Source organism: Prionailurus viverrinus, chromosome B4, assembly GCF_022837055.1.
Source record: "Prionailurus viverrinus isolate Anna chromosome B4, UM_Priviv_1.0, whole genome shotgun sequence".
Lineage (NCBI taxonomy): Eukaryota > Metazoa > Chordata > Mammalia > Carnivora > Felidae > Prionailurus > Prionailurus viverrinus.
Genome location: NC_062567.1, coordinates 24,986,263 through 25,010,062, shown reverse-complemented (window position 1 = coordinate 25,010,062; position 23,800 = coordinate 24,986,263). Strand labels below are relative to the sequence as shown.

At 36.0% G+C, this 23,800-nt stretch overlaps 1 protein-coding gene across 8 annotated transcripts in view; it reads left to right on the top strand.

The window, feature by feature from the left end:
• Nucleotides 1-23,800, top strand: part of ZNF438 (zinc finger protein 438) — a 172,917-nt gene that overhangs the window by 124,337 nt on the left and 24,780 nt on the right. For 6 of the 8 annotated variants that reach the window (XM_047867505.1, XM_047867502.1, XM_047867499.1 and 3 more), the window contains one exon: nucleotides 21,219-21,289. In XM_047867505.1, the coding sequence (XP_047723461.1) occupies nucleotides 21,250-21,289 (40 nt within the window). In that variant the 5' untranslated portion in view covers nucleotides 21,219-21,249. Of the gene's footprint in view, nucleotides 1-12,755; nucleotides 12,879-21,218; nucleotides 21,290-23,800 lie in introns of all 8 variants that reach the window. The other 2 variants (XM_047867507.1, XM_047867506.1) reach the window with 1 other exon arrangement.

Sequence of the window (23,800 nt, the reverse complement as noted above, 5' to 3'; positions counted from 1 at the left end):
ATCGATTCATCCTTTGTTGATCTTATTGTTGATACTGTTGTTTCAAGTAGTATATCCACAAGATAAAATATTCAAAAGATTTACAAAAGAGTACACAATGGGAAGTCAGTCTCCCTCCCAAACGTGCCTGCCTCCCACTTCTCTTCTTTCCAGAGTGGCTACCCTTAGCAGTTTCTTACCCTCTACAATCGTCCTTTTATTTTTATATGCCTTTGCTTAGTCAGACTAAAATTAACTGCCTGCCCAGTCATTTATAGGGAAACTGAATGCTTAGTGAATTTACAGCAGCAACCAACTGATTCTGTAATACCAGTGTTTGAGATTGTATACTGAAAGGAGAAAAGATTTCTCACTAGTTGTGTTTCATTTTTGGATTTCATGCAGTGTGATTGTTAGAGAATATAATCTGTAGGTGTATAATCATTGCCAGCATTTTATTTAGATCCTTAAACTGTAACTGAATATTCCCAGGAGAAGGCCCTGCATGCGGGCGGAGAATACTGCCTCCCACCCACCCTCACCCCTGTCTGCTTGTCTCACTTCCATATTGTGAATACAGACCCAAGTCTTGAGGAGCCCAAGCATAAATGGGCTTGCTGCTTTAATCTCAAAGCTAATTGAGGGGTTTCTAGCTAAACTCTGAGACATCTGTGGCTATTTTAATCTAGAACCTCATGGGTTAATAACTTGATTATTTCAACTCAAGTTTGATAGTACCAGAGCCTGGGGAGTGGAAAGGGGGTGGCAGTGGATTGAAGGAGGGACAGACTTACCCCTGCCAGAACCAACCTGGAGCTCAGAAGTTATTTATTGAAGTGCTTTCCCTGTAACACTAGGTCTTTTGTCAGCTGCTAATACAAAGGTAGCCTCATGAACAAATCTGACCTAGAAACCCCCTGCTCTCTGATACACTTACCAGGGAACATGGGGTGATAAGTGTTTGGGGAAATAGAAATGAACCAGATCCAACCTTCAGAGTGGCTATGTTCATAGCCTATGGCCTGAGGAGCCCTAGTCTAGTACTTTCCGTTTATAGGCAGTATTTACTTTTGTACAAATTATGTTCCTCAAAAAAAAAAAAAAAAACCATAAAGTGTGTGATACTATAAAGGAAGATATTCTGTCACCAGAGAACTAGTAAAACATTATATAATTCCTAATGCATCATTTCTTTGGTCGTAGATGTATGTCTAGTATAAATAATGTATATTCTGTAAATATTCTTTAATTCTATTACTTTTTCTCACAACTGAACACATATATGCCTGGCTGAAATCCACTATGCTTCCAATAAAGGTTAAAGATTTGCCCACATAAAACACCCTGAATGATTGCCATTTTTGCCTACATTTATGTTTTTTATAAGACTTACTCTTAATACTAGTATAACCACATTTACTTTTTTAAATGATGGTAAAAAATAAAACACATAAAATTTATCATCTTAACCACTTCTGACTGTACAGTTCAGTGTGTTAAGTATATTCACATTGTTGTGCAACCAATCTGTAACTTTTCATCTTGCAAAACTGAAACTCTATACCCATTAGACAACAAATCCCCTTCTCCCCCGTCCCTCCAGCCCTTGGCAACCACCATTCTACTTTCTGTTTACATAAATTTGACTGCCCTAGATACATCATACAAGTAGGATCAGACAATATTTGTCTTTTGAGACTGGCTTATTTCAGTTATCATCATGTCCTCCGGGTTCATCGTATTGTAGCAAGTGTCAAAACTTCCTTTTTTTTTAAGGTTGGATAATATTCCATTGTAAGTGTATACAATGTTTTGCTTATCTGTTCATCAATTAATGGATACTCATGTTGCTTCCTGGCTGTTGTGAATAGTGCTGCTAATGCACATGGGTGCACATACATCGCTTCAAGATCTTGCTTTCATACCTTTTGGATATATATCCAGAAATGGAATTGTTGGATCACATGATAATTCTGTTTTTAATTTTTTTGAGAAACCACCATACTGTTTTCTAAAGCAATTGTACCATTTTTCATTCCCACCAACCATGCACAAAGGCTCCCAATTTCTCCACATCCTCCTCAACACTTGTTATTTTCTTTTTTTTTTAAATCATATCCATTCTAATGAGTGAGGGGTGACATCTCATTGGGTTAGATTTGCATTTCCCTAACAATAAGTGATAATGAGTACCTTTTCATATACCTGTTGATCATTTATATATCATCTTTTGAGAACTGTCTTTCAAGTCCTTCGCCCATTTTTTGATCAGGTTATTTGTTGTTGTGGTTGTTGTTGCTGAGTTATAGGAGTTCTTTATATATTCTGTATATTACTCCCATACCAGATATATACTTTATGAATATTTTCTACTGTGTTGTAGGCTGCCTTTTCATTCTGCTGATTGTTTACTTTGATGCACAGTTCTTAATTTTGATGCAGTACATATTGCCCGTTTTTATTTTTGTTGCTGTGCTTTTGGTGTCATATTAATCACATTTACTTTTAATTTTTTGAGCCCCACTAATTTTAATTAGTGCAGAATATAATGAAACATTCAAATAATTACAAAATAGACATGGCTGCCTCCTCAAAGTGAACGCTTGGCTGTCAGGGAGTGCAATCATGAACTAACGTGAAAATTGTTTCATCAGCTCCTGTGAAAATATACATGTCTGGAGTACAAAGGGAAATTTGGGATGTGGATCCATATACTGTAAAGATACAGGTTAGGGGAGCATGGTCAAATGCATGAAAACAAAAATGAGGGCGGCATTCCTCATCATTACCTCTGACTCGGAATCCCTGCATATCCACAATAAGCCATTGTAGAAACCCTTGCAAGAAAAAATGATTCTCTGTTAGTCTTCTGATTCCCTGTTAGCATTCTGATTTTTCTCACATCTTTCTGATGTGGTACTTCCCCAGAGTCAGTTAACACCTCTGGACAAAGACAATTAGAAAATTTTATGCTAAGGTTACCTTTCAAATTTAGAGAAATAAAAAATGTTCTTAAAGTATTTAATTTTAGTGCCCTTAAGTTTTAATAAACTCTTGCAGCTGATGGGCAACAAAATCATTTAACAACTAGTCAGAAGTCATTGAGACTATTGAGACTATCACCGATGCACAGAAAGTCCTGTAAGTGTCATTACTAACTGCAGTAGAGTGTATGAAGAACACTCTTAAAATGTTTTCTATATCTTCTGAGATATTGAAAGAAACTGGAATTTAAGAGATTTTTTTTCCTTCACATACCATTTCTCCTTTTAAAATAATGTTGCCATTGTTCCTTGTTCCTCCCACTTCCTTTTTCTTTCTTTTGTGATCTCTACCTTGCCCCAGCTCTTTAGTCTCAGGCAGATGTTGATAGCCCTTCTTCTTGCCTACTTTTCCTTCCCGCCCACCCAAAGGCATCATTCACTGTCCTCTGCCCTCCTCTCTCCTCCAGCACTGGTAGGGATTAAAAGAGCCTAACAGAGGCTGCGTGGGGAATCATTCCAGCTTCAGGGCACTTGAGGACACACACAGCGAATACTTCCCGCTTGCCAGGTCAAGCGGCTTCCTCTCCCACCGAGAGCCCAGGCCCGGTGTTGGTAATGAGGCAGGAACCTGAACTACCAGGAAACTATTAAGCTTTGATGTTGCTTCTGGACCATGTTGTCCTCCAAACGTCTAAAGCAGTTTGAGTTGTAGAAATTTCAGCAGAAGAAGCAGCTACTGAGATATCCCCCTCACACACTTCATTTTCTTTTGGGTGTAAATAAATAGTCATAGTTGCCAGCAAGTCCCCAGTTCACAAAATAGGAGACGTATTGGACCACAGAAACCACGTGGAGATAAACTGCCCATGACAGATAGGACCGTTGGCTCAGTGTTCTGCCCATGTGAAGTTTTTACTTCATAAATAAAGCTCTGTAAGAGATAGAGCATTTTATGCAAAAAGATTCCATGTATGCCTATTAAACTTTTTAGTTAAGCTGTAGGTGAGTGAAAATTCAGGTTTTCGAGTGGTTACTTTGTTCGGCTAGCCCTCTGGTGCATCACTGTGCTCTATGAGAGGATGCCGTAATCTCATTTGGGAAGTTTTATTCATTAACAAAAGCTACCAAGATAAATTTAGCTTGGGTCACAGTGTTTAATTTAATAGTATTACAATAATAACTACCATAATTAGTTTCAGATTTGCCTTCCTTCCCAGAGGACGAGATTTTTTTTAGTTTTCTGATGCCTATTTAAAGCATGAGAATGACAGGAAAATTAATGTCATGACCTTTATAGCCTGTTTATGGTTTTCTATGTTGTACCCTAAAGGATTTAGGGAGTAGTATACATCTAAAATAAACCGCTTAGTACGGACAAGTAAAAATTGGGTTAATTGGGTTCACCTGATTCTCAGCTGGTAGCACCTTAGTCAAGACATCATTTCATATTAGACAAAGGAGCATCATTTTTACACTATAAAATTATTCTTTAAAACTTACCTGTATATTCCGTAATGTCTTGAAAAGAAAAACATTTTTAAAAGCCTAGTTTTTCAGATATGTAGGATATTTTCTCCCTGATATTTTACCTGGTTTGTCTTTTTCGATTAGGAAATCGCTTTGTCATTTCATGGCAGGAACGTACGGACGCTAACTAGTGGGCGATGGTCCATGACATTAGTACCCACTTCCTTTGGGTGATGCTGGGCAGCATTGCTTTTTCTTACAACTAACTCTTTTTTCCTTTTCTAGTCTGTCAGAGATTTTGCACAATCACCTTTCTAAATCCTTGAGATGTGAAACTTGGTTTGCATTTTATTGTCGGTGTTTGTATATTTCAACAAAGAGCAGTGTTTTTATATTCAACTGGAGTTGAGAAAAATATCTAGGCATGCTAGAGTCTTTGAAGCTTTTGGATAGTTGACTGAAAAATTCCTGTGGTGATTTTTGCAAATCATGGTTTAAAGGCACTTTCATACATTGTTGGGTAAATCAGTATACTGTAACTTCTTTGAGTATGATTTGATAATATCCATAAAGATTTTAAATCGACCTAAGAAATTATTTACTGTGCTTTCATCCTACAGATGGGCTTGTACATGTTAGCAAAGATATAGGTGTAAGAAGGCACACTGCAGCTTTGTTTGTGAGAGCAAAGGGCTGAGAACAATGTCATTATCAGCCAGTGGGTGGCTGGTTAATAAGCAGTGGGTCTATGCAGTGAAATACTCTACAGCCTTTAAAAAGAATGAAGAGGATCCGTAAGTGCTGATATGGAGAGCTCTTGAAAACATATTAAGTGAAAAAAGAGTAGCACGTATAATCTGCTCTGATTTGGAGAGGGGAGAAAGAGGGGTAAAATGTATTTCTACACAGGTTAGCTTATATATACACAGACTGTTTCTGAAAGGAGACCCACATAGATGCAAAGAGTTGTTGCATCTGAGGAGGGGAATTAGGGTTACAGAATGAGAGGGAGGCTTGTTCATTTTTACTCAGCTTTTTCCATGTTGGAGATAATCATTTTATGATAACCTAAGTATTAGACAAATGCCATCGGGGGCATGGAATAACAAAAATTTAGCTGATGCTGAAGAGGTAAATCTGCGAAGAGAGTGCTCCAGGGAAAAGATGAAAGTTTGAATTATTTTAAAAGAAAAATCACGAGAATCATATAAGTGGCCGCTCATACACCCACAAGAACATAAAAAATAAGGATGAAGTTAGCAGGAAATCGAACACTGATGTGTTTTCTTTTTTTTTATTGAAACAGTCATTGTAAAGCTAATTGATGGGATTCTAACTTAATGCAGACACGCCATAGAGAAGGAAGAAAAAGCTAAAGATGGGAGCAGGGCTGAGACAGAAATGGACCTTACTAGCAGGGCTGCAAGGAGGTGAGACAGGAAGAGCCGTAGGAGACAGAGCTAGAGTGTGGTGACGAAACCAAAGCTCCATGGTGCTCTGCAGCCGGTGAGATTTAGGAGAGAAAAAGAATGTGAGGAATCCAAAATGATCTTGAAATTATATCAATTTTCTGCCAGCCTGCTTTGTTTAAAGATGATTGTATCACTGCATGTAGACAAGAGAAGAGCAAGAATGGTGGAGATGTGATTATTTCAAGGTAATGAATTAAATCTAAACTGATTGAAACACTGCCAGCCAAAATGATCCAAGAGAGTGAAATAATGAACAGTTTCACAATGCGTATCTATATCATGAATGTGTAAATGACACCGTCTTTATTTTATGTATTTATTTTACTGATGACTGTCATTTATTACCAAATGGTGTACTTTTATGCAGTGACTTCATCCTCATCATGATGGTAACCTCACTGGCCGAACAACTTCATTCTTTTAGCATTGAGAATCCAGGCGGGAAATTTCCAAGGATGTTCTAGTTGATGTAGAAACACCCAAATATTTTTCTTACATCAGTATCTTTTACATTTTAATAAATAAGTAATAGAAGGGTGTGAAAACTTGCCAAAACTTGGATCTTTTCAAATATACTAAAATGCACGGGGGCCTTTTAACAGAAGAGCCACAGCATCAACATAATGCACATATAGATAATGCTGGGAATCATTGTTTCCTAGGACTTGTTATCTGTAGGTGATGACACTTAAAACAGTGTTGATCTATCTGAAAAGCTCCAAGCCTTGTACTTGAGAAATTGAAAGTAGGACATTTTTTTTAATAGTTATTGAAGATAATTTTTAAGTCATTTTAGTAGTGTTTCAGTCCTTCTGAAAACAGAACCAGGCAGTCTGTCAATGATCAAAGGAAATGTACTACTGAAAAAAATAACTTAGATAATTATCTGTCACTTTAGGTTATGGAAAAGTGTAATAATGGCAAAATTAAAATGACATTACCTCAGATTTTAAATTTCACTATTCATTAAAAATATTACTTAGAATTTTAGAAACTTACTATTGCAAACTAAAAGATTTAAGTGGTAAGAAAGGCACTCAATGGAACCGTAGAAGTATTGTTAATTAATTCCTAGCACTGTTGTTTTTATAGGACTGCTGACATTTATTCATTCAATAAACATTTGTTAAGCCTTGTTATATACCAGTCGCTGCTAGGTTCTGGAATACCAAGGTAAATATGCCATTGTCCCTACCATCAGGAAATTCATAAAATTAAGGGGAAAACACACAGATTTAAACAGATATTACTGCTAATAGAGAGCCAACGTGTGTTGGAAGATAATGGATAAATCAACAAAAATGTCTTGAACTGGCCAGGTGGACACTGCAGAAGAAGTTGAGTAGGAAGTATGTAGCAAGATAGGGGAGAGAAGCATCATGGAGGCGAATGAGGGAACCTGTTTGGCCAGCTTCAGAGATGCAGCTCTTAACAGTAGTGGGATGACCACACAGTCCAGTGTGTGGAAGGCTTCATGTGCTGTGTGAAAGAGGTCAGGCTTTATCTTGTGGACAACAGGGAGCCACTGAAGGACTTGAGGTCTAGGAAAAGCACGATTAGATTTGCATTAAAAAGACCATTTATGGGAGGTGCCTGGTTGGCTCAGTAGGTGAAGCATGGGATGCTTGATCTCAGGGTTGTGAATTTGACCCCACATCGGGTTTAGAGATTACTTAAAAAAATAATAATAATAATTCACAGACCACTGGGTAAAGATGATGGTTGGAACTCAGTTGAAACACTGGAAGATATTTTTTTTTCCAGAAAGAGCAAAAATGAGAGAGAAAACATAGGAAAAGGGGGATAAAAGATATAACTGTCCAGAGAGGGTAGTTCTGGGCCGGGGGCTGGGGGGGGAGGGGGGGCGCGCCGAGGGGGAGGGTGGGTAGGAAACAGAGAAAAGTAAATTAGGAAATCTCAAAAAAATAATTGACCCAGGGTCTGAATATAGGGGTTCCCAGGTTGAAAAGGCCCACCAAACATTTGGCATATGGATGAAAATATGCTGAGATACTTAATTGTGAAATTTCTAAACATTGTTTCCATAGAGAAAAAATGAAAACAGACTGCATCCAAAGGATCACAGATAACTTTGGATTTGTTAACACCAACATTGGAAACCAAAAGACAGTGGAACAACACCTTTAAATTTCAATCTAGAGTTCTATACTCAGAAAAATTGTGGGGCACCTGGGTGGCTTAGTTAAGCATCTGACTTCAGCTCAGGTCATGATCTCATGGTCTGTGAGTTCAAGCCCCATGTTAGTCTCTGTGCTGACAGCTCGGAGCCTGGAGCCTGCTTTGGATTCTGTGTCTCCCTCTCTCTCTCTGCCCCTCCCCTGCTCTCTCTCTCTCTCTCTCTCTCTTTCTGCCTCTCTCTTTCAAAAATAAACATTAAAAAAATAAAAATAAAAAATAAAAATTATTAAGCAAAGTTTTGTTGATGGAGAGATAAAAATAGGGATAAATCTTCATTTTCCACAGTGGAACATCAGTAAATAGATACTGCCTAAAACAACAATCAAGAAGTAAGGTTGTAAGTATATTATCCACAGATATGGAAAAGAAATACTGGAAGAATCAGCTCTGAGAATTCAAAGTGCTCGTCTCTGGGAAATCTAATGTACAGCATGTGACTATAGTTAGTAATACTGTATGGTTTCCTGGAAATTTGCTTAAAAGAGTAGACCTTAAGTGTTTTCAGCACACACACACACACACACACACACACACACACACACAGGTAGCTATGTGAGATGATGGGATATGTTCATTAACCTGATTGTGGTAATCATTTCACAAAGCATATATATGTCACATCATTGTATTGTACACTCTAAATATATACAATTTTATCTGTCAGTTCTACTTCAACAAATCTGAATAAAATAGAAATTTTTTCATTATAAAGGACAAAGAGAAAGATAGTTCTAGCTCTATCACAAAGAATAGGCTGGAAAGATGGAAGCCTGGAAGCCAGGAGGTAGGAAGACAGTTTAAGAGGCTGTTGTAATAGCAGCAAGACCTGACCTAAGGCAGTAGTGGGTATGGAGCAGAGGCGATAACTTTGAAAAACACCTTAGAGGAAACAGGAGCTACATTTCATCTGCAGGTAGCCAAGTGGAGATATGTAGTAAACAGAGAACGTTTCACCCTGGAACCTGGGAACTAGAAATATAAATTTAGAGTTGTAGTTAGAGCCACAGGAGTTGGAAGAAATTATATAGAAAACCTGTGAAGGGAAAAGAAATGAAGGCCTCAGGCTAGAACATATTTTCCTAGACAGATTTTGATTGAGGTGGAAAAATGCCCTCCCAAACATTCTGCCTTGTTCAGTCGTACGTGTAGCACATGTGAAGGAACTCTAGTATACGAGCACTTTATGAGGGTAAATGATTAGATATTATGGTTGGAAATAATGTTGTTTGTGTTTTGAAGTATAATCTGGTATATTCCCTTTTTTCTTCTTGGAAATGCCAAAGATAGCAATAACCATTTCTTAGTTTTTGGAAGAATCCTGGAGAACTTTATTAACATACAAAACACGCTGTTTTTTGAATAGTTTTTTTTTTTTTACAATGTATTTTCAATACATAAGACCTAGTTTAATGTTTTATTCAGCCAACAAGTTAAGTATTATTATCTCTCCCTTCCTAATTTGGGGAAACTGGAACAGAAGTAAGATAAAATGACTTCTCCAAGGTCACACAGTAAGAAGTTTTAGTTAAAAATGTACATCTCCTCAGTTTGCTGATCCTTTTCCACTTTTAACTCATTTCATTGCATTTAGTTCATTGAGATTGGGCTGGAACATGGTCCTGAAAATTAAGGGTCATTCTAGTCTTTTAGGGATGTTTGGTTTAGGGAAGAATAGTGAGCATCTGGCGAGAACACGTTAAAAACACAGCTAAAAACTTAGGGGATGTAGGACTATGTACTTCCAAAGTTTCCCCAATTCCAAGTAGAAAAGAAGTTGCCTTGGAGGGTCTTAAACAAATTAGTTCCCCAGGATGACTCTGTAAAGCACTTGACTGTGTCAGTGGCTGACATTCAGAAATATCTGAATTTAAAGAGGGGCTTTCTTACTGAACTCATTAGCAGTATGCAGCCATTTAGGGGAGGAAGGAGATTGTCAAATATTAATACATTATATTAATGAAGCACTAAGAATTTCCTAAATGGATCCAAATATATTCTGTAGATCCTCTTTCAGCTTTTCTAATCTTTTAGTACCAATTTGAGAATTTTATTATTTGTTTCTAAAATAGTACAGAGATAAGAGCCTTTATTATAACTGAGTGAATGATGAATGCTACTATTAGTCAGAATTTACGTACTGTAAGCTTATATTATTTTAACAAAATTGAACCTTAAGGTATTTGGGTCCTCTTATTTATGTAAAAATCTCAAAAAACATGAATTCCATCATTGTTTAGAAGAGGTAGCTTTTTAAATCAATGAAAACCTCTTTGGAAAACAAGCAATTAATTGCTTATAAAGTTAAGCGTACATTTAATATACCACCCAGCAATTCCACTCCTAGGCTTTCACCAAAGAGGTGTCTACATAAAGACTTGGACACGAATATTTATCGTGGTTTTATTCATGATAGCCCAAAACTGGCAACAACCCAGATGCCCATCAGTGGGTGCATGGATATCATTCGGCAAGAGGGGAATGATTTGATGCACACAACATGAGAATTCATATTGTTTGACTGATATGAAATAATATGAAATTCTAGAACAGGCAAAGCTAATTTATAGTGACAGAAAGCATCAATATTGCCCGGGCCCTGTAATGAGGGGTGGGGTTGACTGTAGCGAGCACAAGGGAACTTCTTCAGGTAATGAGGGAACTTTCTGAAGTGATATTAATATTTTATATTTTCTTAAAATATGTCTGGGATCTGTTTCAAGTATGGTATGATGTGTAAAACAGAGAAAACTACCTTTGAAAGAAGAATGTATTACTTATAGTCCCTTAAGAGGAGGGGCATGCCATCCAGGGTGGCCACATTGGGAAGTTCTGGCATTGGTCAGGAGGCAGAAGGAGCTATGGGAAAGCATGGCCTGGAGCCTTTATTGTGGTTTTCCTGGGAAAGACAAGGCAGGGCAAGGTAAACAGTTAGGATTGGCTAGTTTGAATGATTTCAGTAGCTCCAGGCTTTAGGATGGTCCTAGTCATCTAGCACCTGGCCCTGGGGTGATTTAGACCTGGGAAATTATGGGCAAGTTATGTGACAGCAAGATAATGGAGGTGGTTGGGGATGTGGACTTTGTATATGGAAGGTGTGTTCACAGCGGAGTTGTTTGCCATCTCCAGGATTAGCTAGCTAGCCCTGAAATGGGCACTCGGTCCTGCCAACCAGGCCCCTAATATGAAGCAAGAATGTAATACTACAGTGGCGTTTATGTTTGTGTATATGTTTGTTGTATATAAATTATACCTCAATTAAGTTGATTTGAAAAGTAAAAAAAAAAAAATAGTGAAATATAATGGCCACATGAAATTACTTAAAACAAGCTAGGAAAATTCATCCACAAGTGCATTAAATTTTTTCAAACAATACCTAAGTATATAAAGGACAAGAGCAGCATTGAATACCTCACAATTATAAGTTTATTCAAGCAGTTCCTTTTTCTCCTCCTCTGTGGCATGACCATTTTCAGTTCCTTAATACATAAGAAAGTTGGCTTTTTCAGTTATACATTGTCTGAGGTCACACAACCTATCTCAGTCCTTTCCTGCCACATTCCTAATGTATACATTATGTATTCTTAGGTCTGATTTAAAAAAAAGCATCAGTCAGCTTCTTCCTCAACTTTTTCAGTGACAGACATTTAAATATGTCATGTAGCATGTTCTGGAATAGGTTCCATGGCTGAATGTCATTAATCATGAGGAAGTTCTTCTTTGTTTCACTGATTTTCCTTCAATTCTAGTGTCCAGGACAAGAGCATTCTATGTAGTATTTCCATTGACCTGGTCAACCCTTGTGTGTGTGTGTGTGGGGGGGGGGGGGGGGGGCGGGGCATGAGACTATAGATGCTGGCGAGGATGTGGAGAAACAGGAACGCTCTTGCACTGTTGGTGCAAATGCAAACTGGTGCAGCCGCTCTGGAAAACAGTGTGGAGGTTCCTCAAAAAATTAAAAATAGATCTACCCTATGACCCAGCAATAGCACTGCTAGGAATTTACCCAAGGGATACAGGAGTACTGATGCATAGGGGCATTTGTACCCCAATGTTTATAGCAGCACTTTCAACAATAGCCAAATTATGGAAAGAGCCTAAATGTCCATCAACTGATGAATGGATACAGAAATTGTGGTTTATATACACAATGGAATACTACTTGGCAATGAGAAAGAATGAAATCTGGCCTTTTGTAGCAACATGGATGGAACTGGAGAGTGTTATGCTAAGTGAAATAAGTCATACAGAGAAAGACAGATACCATATGTTTTCACTCTTATGTGGATCCTGAGAAACTTAACATAAGTTAAGGGGAGGGGAAGGAAAAAAAAAAAAAGAGGTTAGAGAGGGAGGGAGCCAAAACACAAGAGACTCTTAAAAACAGAACAAACTGAGGGTTGATGGGGGGTGGGGGGGGGGGGTGATGGGTATTGAGGAGGGCACCTTTTGGGATGAGCAATGAGTGTTGTATGGGAACCAATTTGACAATAAATTTCATATTTAGAAGAAAAAAAGGAAGGGAGGGTGGAGAGGGAGGGAGAATCTGCATGGAGGAGAGCATGAGCGTGTCTATGAATTTAGGAATCAGACACACCTGGGGAAATTAAGTTGGGTCATCCTAATGATGTTGCATGTGTTACTTAATTTCTTTCAGCCTCAGTTTCTTGACTTGAAAGATGACAACTGCTGATGCTCATGTGAGGATAAGAGAGATGTGTGAATTAACTTACCAACATACAGTAAGCACTCAGTGCAGAAGAGTTACAGTGTAGACAGGGTAGGTGAAGTTGTCATCTGTGGATTCACCAACTCTGGTTCTAGCCTCAAACCTAAAACCTGTGCGATCGTCACTGTCCAGTACTTGAAAATCAAAAGTCACATTATTTTAACATACAAAGAGGAGCCTGTTATAATTACCAATGGTGAGGTACCCAAGACTTTATTACCTTTTAAAATATTTTCATATTTCAAGTTCTCCTGGCCAAATTTATTATATTATGGCATTTATCTGAATGACACTGTATCAGGCAGGTGATGTATGACATGTTTATTCTCTGGGAAATAGTTCCCTTGAAATAATGATCTAGATGAACATCCACATTGCAGCTCTGTTTGGTGCCCATATACACACAAAGGAGAATGCACTGAAACACACATTCACACCATGCGTTAATGTTAATAAGCTTGTTGAGCATGGAGTAAATGATTTTTACTTTTTCTGTAAGGTTCTTTGTCTAAATTTATTTTTAAGACAAGGTAGCATAACAAAGACCAGGTGCTATCTGCCTTAGGTTCCCTCAACTAGGAATAAATGGGAGATTTCCATTTCCAGAACCATCAAGCTGTCACTTCTCAAGTAACCAATTCACCTAATTTTCATTTTTAATCAACTCTTTAAATACGACGTATTAACTAAAAAGTAATCATGTGAGTGATTTATAGGGCATATTGTATTAAGTCATGCTATAATTTATGGCATTCACTGTTTACATAAATTTTTTTCCCTTTCAGATAGATTTTTCTGCTTAATATATTTTTTGGCATTCAAATAAGAAAAGTCAGCTTATTGCTTTGGATTCTGTGTCTTCCTCTCTCTCTGCCCCTCTCCTGCTCAACGCTCTGTCTCTGTCTCCCTCTCTCTCTCTCTCTCTCTCACACACACACACACACACACACACACACACAAATAAATAAGCAGTAAAAAAAAATTATTAAAAAGAAAAGCTAGGTTTTAATTATCAGAGAGTATATATACTGTGAAGGACACACTGCCTGCTAGTGCTGTATCAGGGTACCTAGAGTAAAGATGCATATAGACTTTGCTTGTATGGTATTTGAAAAAATACTGTTAGGTCCTGTGTATTTTTAATGCAACTTTTCCTCTAGCACATTTTTGTAATGCACTTTTATTTCTAATCAGAAGATGCAAGATTATGGTTATTCATAAGTTTTCTTCACTTAGCATTAGGCATGTTTATTACATAATTTATTCATTTACTATAATTAAAGTATAGAATTAAAGACAGCAGTACTTTATGTGGCAGAGGAAAGCATTAGACCCCATTTGAGCAAATTTTTGACTTCAACTGCCAAAATATTGGGGGTACAGGTAAAATTATTTTAATGGCATTCCATATATAGCATTCCAGAGCAATAATATAAAGACTTTTTTTTTCTTTTTTTCTTTTTTTTTTTCTGATAGCAAAGATACTAATTTATTCACTAGGGAAACTTAGATATCCATAAACATAAAAAGGAAAGTAAATAGCAATTAATCCCCACTCAGAAATAACCCCTTTTAATATTTAGTAGCTTTCTCATGCATATATGGGGGAGAAATATTGAACCATACCTCTCTGCAACCAACCCCTTTCATACAAAAATGTATAAGCATTTTTCATATTTTTAGTATTTTAAGAAGCATTGTTTGTAATAGTTTTATTGTAAAGATGTATCCTAATTTACTTAGAGGTTTTACATTTGGTGTGTATGGCACCCTAAAGAATTCTAAAAAGGTAATAAAAATGATGATAATGAAGATGGATGGCAATATAGCTTTGCACATTATCATGATGACTTTCTGAAGTGGAAGAAAGGTCAGAATCAAAAGGAATGCCAAGCTTTAAGGCTTAGGATGCATATTGCAAAAATACCCCTTAGAGTCTCCATGTGAATATCACTCCCCATTAAGTAGGTTGCCTTGTTTTGTTGGTTTCTTTTGCTGTGCAAAAAGCACAATTTTGGTGTAGTCCCAATTGTTCATTTTTGCCTTTGTTTCCCTTGCCTGAGGAAAAAAATGTTGCTAAGGCTGATGTCAAAGAATTATTACCCATGTTTTCTTCTAGGAGTTTTATGGTTTCACATTTAGGTCTTTAATCCATTTTGAGTTTTTTTGTTTTGTTTTGTTTTGTTTTGTTTTTTGTATGGTGTAAGAACCCGACCCAGTTTCAGTCTTTTGCATGTAGCTCTCCAGTTTTTCCAACATTATTAATTGAAAAAACAGCCTTTTCCCCATTGTATTTTCCTGCCTCCTTTGTCATAGAGTAAATGACCATATAATTGTGGGGTTTTTTCTGGGCCTCTATTCTATTCTGCTGATCTGTGTGTCTGTTTTTGTGATGCTGCCATACTGTTTTGATTACCATAGCTTTGTAGTATAGTTTGAAATCTGGAATTGTGATGCCTCTACCTTTGTTCTTTCTCAAGATTGCTTTGGCTCTTTGGAATATTTTGTGGTTCCATACAACTTTAGTATTATTTGTTCTAATTGTGTGAAAAATGCTGTTGGTATTTTGATAGGGATTGCATTGAATCTGTGATTACTTTGAGTATTATGGAGATTTCAGTAATATTAATTCTTCCAGTTCATGAGCATGGAATATCTTCTCATTTGTTTGTGTTGTCTTTAATATCTTTCATCAGTTAAGTTTTATAGTATTCAGGTAAGTTTTATAGGTCTTCCAACTCCTTGGTTAAATTTATTCCTAGGTGTTTTGTTCTTTTTGGTGCAATTATAAATAGATTGTTTTCTCAAGTTCTCTTTCTTCTACTTCATTATTAGTGTATAGAAATACAACAGATTTCTGTATATTGATTTTGTATCCTGCAACTTTCCTGAATTCATTTATTAGTTGTAATAGTGGAGTCTTTAGGATTTTCTATACATCGTATTATGTCATCTGCAAATAAGGAAAGTTTGACTTATTCCTTACCAATTTGGATGTCTGCTATTTCTTTTTCTTATCTAACAGCTGCAGCTAGGACTTCCAGTACTATGTTGAATAAACATGTTAAGAGTGGATATCCTTGTCTTGATCCTGATCTTTGTGGAAAAGTTCTCAGGTTTTCACCATTGAGTATGATGTGTAGGTGTGGGTTTTTCATATATGGCCTTTGTTATGTTGAAGTACATTCCCTCTAAATTGACTTTGTTGAGGGTTTTTTTATCATGAATGGATGTGGTATTTTGTCAAATGCTTTTTCTGCATCAAGATATTAATGTGGTTTTTATCCTATGTCTTGTTAATGTGAGGAATTATATTGATTGGTTTGCAAATATTGAATGACCCTTGCATCCCTGGAATACATCTTACATGATTGTGGTGAATAATTTTTTAATGTATTGTTGAATTTGGTTTGCTAGTATTTTGTTGAGAATTATTGAATCTATGTTCATCAGGGATGTTGGCCTGTAGTTTTCTCTTTTTGTAGTGCCTTTGATCTAAAATTTTGCTTATACTTTTTGCTTTTATGTTATTGGGGATGTTGGTCTGGAGGTTTCTTTCCTTCTATTGGCTTTTTATCTATTTTTAGTATCTGTATAATACTGGCCTCATAGAATTACATTGTTAGAATTCCCTCATTTTCAGTTTTCTGAGAATATTTGTATATAATTGGTATTATTGCTTCTTTATTCAGTAGATTTCATCAAAGCAACTATTTGGGACTGGTATTTTCTTTGAGGGAATATTTTTAACTGAAAATTCAATTCTTTGAAAATATAATAAGTCTCACTTCTTTTTTTTATTTTTTTTTTATTTTTATTTATTTATTTATTTTTTATTCTCAAGTTAGTTAACATACAATATAGTCTTGGCAACAGGAGTAGAACCCAATGACTCATCACTTAACATATAACACCCAGTGCTCATCCCAACAAGTCCCCTCCTTAATGTCCATCACCCATTTAACCCACCTTCCTACCCCAACCCCATCAACCCTCAGTTTGTTCTCTGTATTTAAGAGTCTCTTATGATTTTAAGGCTCACTTCCTGAGTGAGCTTTGATAGTTTGTGTCTTTCAGGGAATTTGTTGATTTTATTTAAATTATCAAATTTATTGCCAAAATGTTATTTGTAATGATCCCTATTTTTAATAGCATTAGTGTCTGTAGTGATGTCACCTCTCATTCCTGATATTGGTCATTTGTGTCTTCTTTCTTCTGATGAATTAAGCTAAAGGTTTATCAAATTTATTGATATTCTCAAAAAAATCTGCTTTTTATTTAATTATTTTTATCTATTTTTCTGTTGTTCATTTCACTTATTTCCTCTCCTTTTTTCCTCTCCAATCTCTTACTTCTTTTTTTCCACTTTGGGTTAAATTTGTTTTTTCTGGTTTTTAAGGTAGAAACTGAGGTCATTGACTTGAGATCTACTTTATTTACTCGAAGAGATGCTTAGTAGTCTCAATTTCTCGCTATGTATTGCTTTTTGATACATTGTATTTGCATTTCACTCAGTTCAAAAGACTAATTTTCATTTTGATTTCTTCTTTGAACTCATAGGTTATTTATAAGTATGTGATTTAATGAACAAATATTTGGAAATTTTCCAGGTAGTATTTGTGGGTTTTCTTTATTTGTTTTGCTTTCTACTTTAATTCCATTGTGGTCAGAGAGCATATTATACATACCTTATATGACTTGAATCCTCTTAAGTATATTGAGACTTGTTTTTATGGCCCAGAATATAGTCTGTCTTGATAAATATTTCATGTGCTTTCAAAACAATGTGTATTCTGTTATGTTGAGTGAAATATTTTATAAATGTCAGTTAGGTCAAATTGACCTCTAATATCTTTAGTGATTTTCTGTCTCTTATTATTGATTATAAATTATTGTATATTTCTCCTTGAAGCTCTGTCCGTTTTTGCTTTATGTATTTTGAAGCTCAGTTATTTGGGATATAAACATTTGAGATTATTGTCTCTTTTTGATGAGTTGACCTTTTATAATTATGAAATGATCTTCCTTACGCCTGCTAACATTCATTGCTCTGTAATCTACTTTTTCTGATACTAATATAGCCATTCTACCTTTCTTTTGTCTTGTACTAGCATGATATATCTTTTTACATTCTTTTAATTATAATCTATTTGTATCTCCATATTTAAAGTGCCTTTCTTATAGGCAACATATAGTTGAACCTTGCATATTTATCCAAGCATTATCTTTTATTATGATATTTAGATCATTTGTATTTAATATTATTATTGATATGATTAGATTTTAATCTATCATCTTGCTCATTTTTTTCTGTTTTTCCCATCTGTTTTATTCTCTTTTCATTTTCCCTTGAAAAACTGAATATTTTTATGATTCCATTTTTGTATTGTTGGCTTTATCTCTAAAATTCTTTCTTTAGCAACTTTAGGTATTGCTTTCAGATGTATAATATATATGTTTAACTTACCATAATCTACCTCCCAGTGATATTATACCACTTCACTGATAATATAAGAAACTTAAAATTATATACTTATATTACTCCCCTCTCAATTTTGGTCATATTGTTACCATATATCATTTTTACATACGTTATAAACCCCACATTGCATTCTTAATTATTTTTATTTAAATAGTTATATTTTTAGGAGATTTAAATATTAAGGAAAAAAAGCCTTGTATGCTTACCATGTAGTTCCCATTTCTAGTATTTTTCCTTCCTATATATAAACCCATACCCTAATCTAGTGTTTTATTCTTTCTGCCTAAAAGACATTGTTTAGCATTTTTATAGTGTAGTGGACTTGTAATGAATTCTTTCAGCTTTTGTATTTACAAAAAAATCCTTCATTTCTCCTTTATTTTTTTAAAGATACTATCTCTGAACATAGAATTCTAGATTACAGGTTTTTTTTCTTACAGTATTTAAAGATGCTGCTCCACTGTCTTCTCACTTGCATTGTTTCCAACAAGAAGTCCTCTATACGTAAGATATGTTGGGAATGCCTTTAAAAAACTTTTTTTTTCCCACTATTTTTGAGCAACTTGGTCATAATATTCTTTGGTATAGTTTTCATGGGTTTTTGTGCTCCAGGTTTTTGAGCTTTTTAGATCTATGTGTTTATAGCTTTACTCAAATTTGGAAAATTTTCTGCCATTATTTCTAAAATGATTTTTTTTTTTTTGTCTTTCCATCTTTCACCTCTCCAATTACTGATATATTTAGGCTGCTTGAAGTTGTCCCGTTGCTCGCTAACCATTTCTCCTTTTCTTCTCTTTTCTTTTTTTACTCTCACCTTCTGAGTTTCATTTTAGAAAATTTCTATTACTGTGCCTTCAAGTTTGCTAACTTTTTTTTTTGACATGGCTAATGTGCTATTAATCCCATCCAGTGTATTTTCATTTTGTATATTATAGTTTTCATCTCTGGAAATTTTATGTGGGTCTTTTTAATATCTTTCCTGTCTATATTTAACTTTTTGAACATATGAAATAGTTATTACTTAATTACAGTTTGAACTTTGACCACTAATTCTAATAGCTGTGTCAGTTCAGGGTCAGTTTGATTATTTTCTGCATTATGGCTCATGTTTTCCTGCCTCTTTGCATGCTTAATTTTTAATTAGACGTTAGATATTATGAATTTTACCTTGTTGCGTGATGGATATTTTTGTAGGTCTGTAAATATTCTTGAGTTTTGTTCTAAATGCACAGTCAAGACACTTGGAAATAGCTTGTTCCTTTTCACTCTTGCTTTAAGATTTGTTATATGAAACCAGAGAGGGGTGCATGGGTGGCTCAGTTGGTTAAGCATCCAACTCTTGATTTCAGTTCAGGTCATGTTCTCACAGTCGTGAGATTGAGCTCCATGGTGGGCTCCACGTGGGTCTCAGCACTAGGCATGGAGCCTGCTTAAGGTTCCTCTCTCTCCCTCTCCTTCTGTCCCCACCCCCCTTGCAGGTGCTCACACACATGAGCTCTCTCTCTCCCCCCTCTCTCTCAAACAAACAAAAGAAACCAGAGAAATGCTTGGTGTAGGGCTTAATTAAATTATTTCCCTTTACTAAGGCAAGACCCTTCTTTGTGCTCTACTTGATGTCCTGTGAATTAGGGGTGTTTTCAGTCTGACTGGTGGGAATAGGCAATATTCCTGCCCCACTGTGAGTGTTGAGCAGCTTGGATCTTCTCATGATGAAAGGTAATTTCTTCACTTGCATGTGCTGAGCAGTACATGAGCAAATACTTGATGGAGACCCTCTTTATTGCTGTTTCTCTTTTTCTTTCTAGAGGTTTTTTCCCCATTACTCTGGGACTCTCCACAGGGTTCTCCCTTCCTACAATATTGCTCGTCTCATTTGTTTCCTGTTTCCCAGGACATCAGTCTTTTGTGATCTGGTGTCCAGTGTTTTGAAATACTGTTTCGTATATTTTGTCTATATTTTTGGTTGTTTCAGGCAGGAGGACAAATCTGGTCTCTGTTACTCAGTCTTGGCTATAGCAAATGTCATGCCTTTTAATTTTGGCTAATTTTCTATTTAAAAGCATTTAAAATTCTGAATAGAAAAATTCGTGTCTTTACCTTCATGGCTTCTGTCTTTGGTGTCATGCTAGAAACACTTTTGTGTTTGATGGCTTATAAGATATTTACCCATGTTTTTTTCAATGTATTTAATTGCCTTATTTTTATATTCAAATAGTTCGAGTATATATTGTAGACTATTTGGAAATATCTTGTATTATAGACAGGTTGGAAAATAGCTCAGTTAAAGGCAAAAACAATGTAATGCCTCAACAAACACGTTGCCAAAACATATCTTAACATATTGCCTGCCATGCATTTTGCAATACCTTTGTTTTTTATATAGTTGTAATCCTACAGTATATGTCATTTAGGGTGTTCACTCAGTGCATTTTCCATTGTGCTACATAATCTTCATAATTGTATCTTAGTGTCTGAATTATATGTCATCAAATGAGTATACTGCAACTATACTACCTTTACCTATATTGTTAAACATTTTAGTTATTTCTTCTTAAGTAGAGTATACAAAACATAATTATCTGGCAGGGCATTTTCAGGGAATCTTAATTTTGCCAACTTTCACATTTCCCTGGCCTTCATTGGGCAGAGATGCTGATATAATTCCTCTCTCGTGGTGTCATTGCTTCCCTCTCTAAGCCCATACTAGTACATTCAGTAAAATCCTGTCTGTATAAAAATGAGAAGGAAATAAAAGCATTAGTTTCTTCATAGTTCAGTCCATTTCTTATTACTCTTACAATTATAAATTGGAAGAATTTTTAAAGAGCTTATAATTTATATTTTTCATGTGTATGAACAAGGCATCTGAATTGTTTTCTAATTATTATTTGTGTTTGGTTATTTTTTAGGGACATTGTTATTCAAATCAAAAACATCATAATGCAGAATTTTTTATCAATACCACCAAAAGATCAACAAGGTAAGATGAACCATGCTGAGGAAAATGGTCATGTGTATGTTATAAACAGTTTTAATTGATACATTCAATGCCACTGTCCTCTGACCAGAGGTAATTTATTTCCAGGAACTAAGAACAAAATCCTAATTATGTAGGAAAGTTGATTTCCTTTGTTAAATTACTTAAGTGTATAAAAGGACATGTATCCTTGACTGAGAACTTGAGAGCAGGTCATCTCAACCCACACAAAACTCAGAACCCAGCCTATTAGCTGGCACGTAGCTGGTACCAGTAGATGTCAAATGAAACTATGGAGTATTGGCTTTGGTGAAGCTGAATCACATGTATCTTAGAAGACAATATATATATTCTTATACACATGCACATACAACAGATATGTAGAGGGAGGGGATATTTGACTTGTTTTTTCCCATAGTCATTTCAAAAGAAACATACGAAAAACCATTCCCCAGCCCCGTATGATTTATAAAAAAGAAAATCGTGGTTTTTTAAGAAGAGCTCCTGGAGTTTTCAGAAAAGCAGTTTACAGGTGGAGATAGAGTCATTTCTGAATGAAGAGCAATTAAATTTACTGCACTGTAAAGGGCAAATTCCAACCTTTAGGAAGAATTCAAGTCTTTCACCTGCCCCTACATGCTCTCTTCTACACAGAAGAGAAGTTTTGATATGTTTGTGAGAAAAATAATGTCTTCAATGACACAAAATTAGGCTTCCTTAATGGAAGAGAAATAACTTAGCCAATGGAGGGAATTTGCTATAAAGAACCCTTAACAGAAGCAGACACTCTTTGATCTTTTTACCCAAAGGAAAGACAGTGTCATAACTGTTAAGAGCACTGAGTCTGGTTTTGACACTCAGGTCTACCACTGATTTGCATGTCTTAGGTGCATCACTTGACCTCAGCTTTCTTGTCTATAAATCTTTAAAGTGAACATAGTAAGTACTACCTTATAGGTCATATAGAGATTAAAGGAGAAATATATATAAATCACCCAGCGTATTCCAAATTACATAGTGGGCTCTTCGTCGTTGTTTTTAATACCTGGTCTCCCTGTATGTGTGGAGGCTGATGCAGTGAGATGAACATGGCTGCCTCCTGCTTCTGGTGCCTACTGGCCGTAAAAGGCCACGCATGATCCAAGGTGACCCAAGGGACGTAAACATGGGGCAGACTTCTGGCTTAGTTCTCATCCAGACATTTGGCCAAAGGGATGGTAAGATTGAAACTCACACAAGATCCGTCCACAAACACGAAGATACGAAAGGACATGGGATGAGAGAGACGAGAGCAATCCTAACTAGAAATAAAATGTGTGCATTTCCTGTGAATGTTTTCTGGTTTATATCCTTTGGAAGATTTCTGCAGTGGTAGGTAGCTGATCAAGGGTTTGGAAATTTAGTGTCCTAGTTGGTATCACCTTCTTCATCTCAGCAAGATGTGTGACTGCTTATGAGGAAGAACGCTGGGCCAAATGTCAAAACAGCTGCCCTCCTTTCCCTCATCTGCTGCCAACCAGCTGTGGAAATTCAGACTGGTTATTTTATCCCTAAACCTCAGTTTCCCTGTTAGTAAATCCAGGATTACTAGACATTCTTTTCCATCTCTAAAAGGTTGTAAGTGTGTGTGAATATCTAAGCAACAAGCTGCTTGGTTTCTGGCTGATACAGGGCAGTAAAACATGTCACCACGCACACCTCCTGCCTACTTTGTTTCTCATCAAGGCTTGTTTTGTTTGTTTTGTTTTGTCTACCTCTCGAGCTGTTGCCTAAGCATACTTATACCTCCATGGACTTGGCCAGAAAATAAGACCCTTCAAGCCTAGCTAGGAGTTCAGTAGCTCTAGCAAGTACTTGGTCAGTCTTTTCTGGGACCAAAGATGCTTAAGCCTCCAACCCAGAATTTAACAGAAAAAAAGAATAATGAAAAGAGCTCAATTAATCAAGTGCCTCCAGGGTAATAGTCACTCTACCCACAACTTTACATCCTTTGTTTTATCTAATCCTACCCTAAACTAGGTATAATCTTTAATCTAAAGGTTCAGGGAGATTGGTTACTTTTACCAAGATCACCAGTCAGTTAAGTGACTGAGCTAAGATTTGAACCCAGATCTATCAAAATCCAAAACTCACTATTTGTCCCCTGTGTCACACTGTAAATCTATAAAGAATGTCTCTAATTCTGTTTTTAGATGATCCCTCTTTTTCTTCTCTGATCAAACATACTAGTTTTTATTTCTGTCATCAAGTATAATCAGTTATGTGACATGAGGAATGTGTTGGGCACATGTCATGAATTAAATGCTGAGTACTTTATTTAACACACCATGGATGGCTACCTATAAAGTATGATACTTTTAAATTTCAGACTTGTAAACACACATGCACATATACATACTAATGTATGAAGTTCGGGGTAGAATATTACCAGCAGAGTTGTGGGGCTTAAGAAAATCCAACGTATCACGTACTATCTCCTATTATTTCAGTGGTGGAAGCAGCTTTAATGATCAC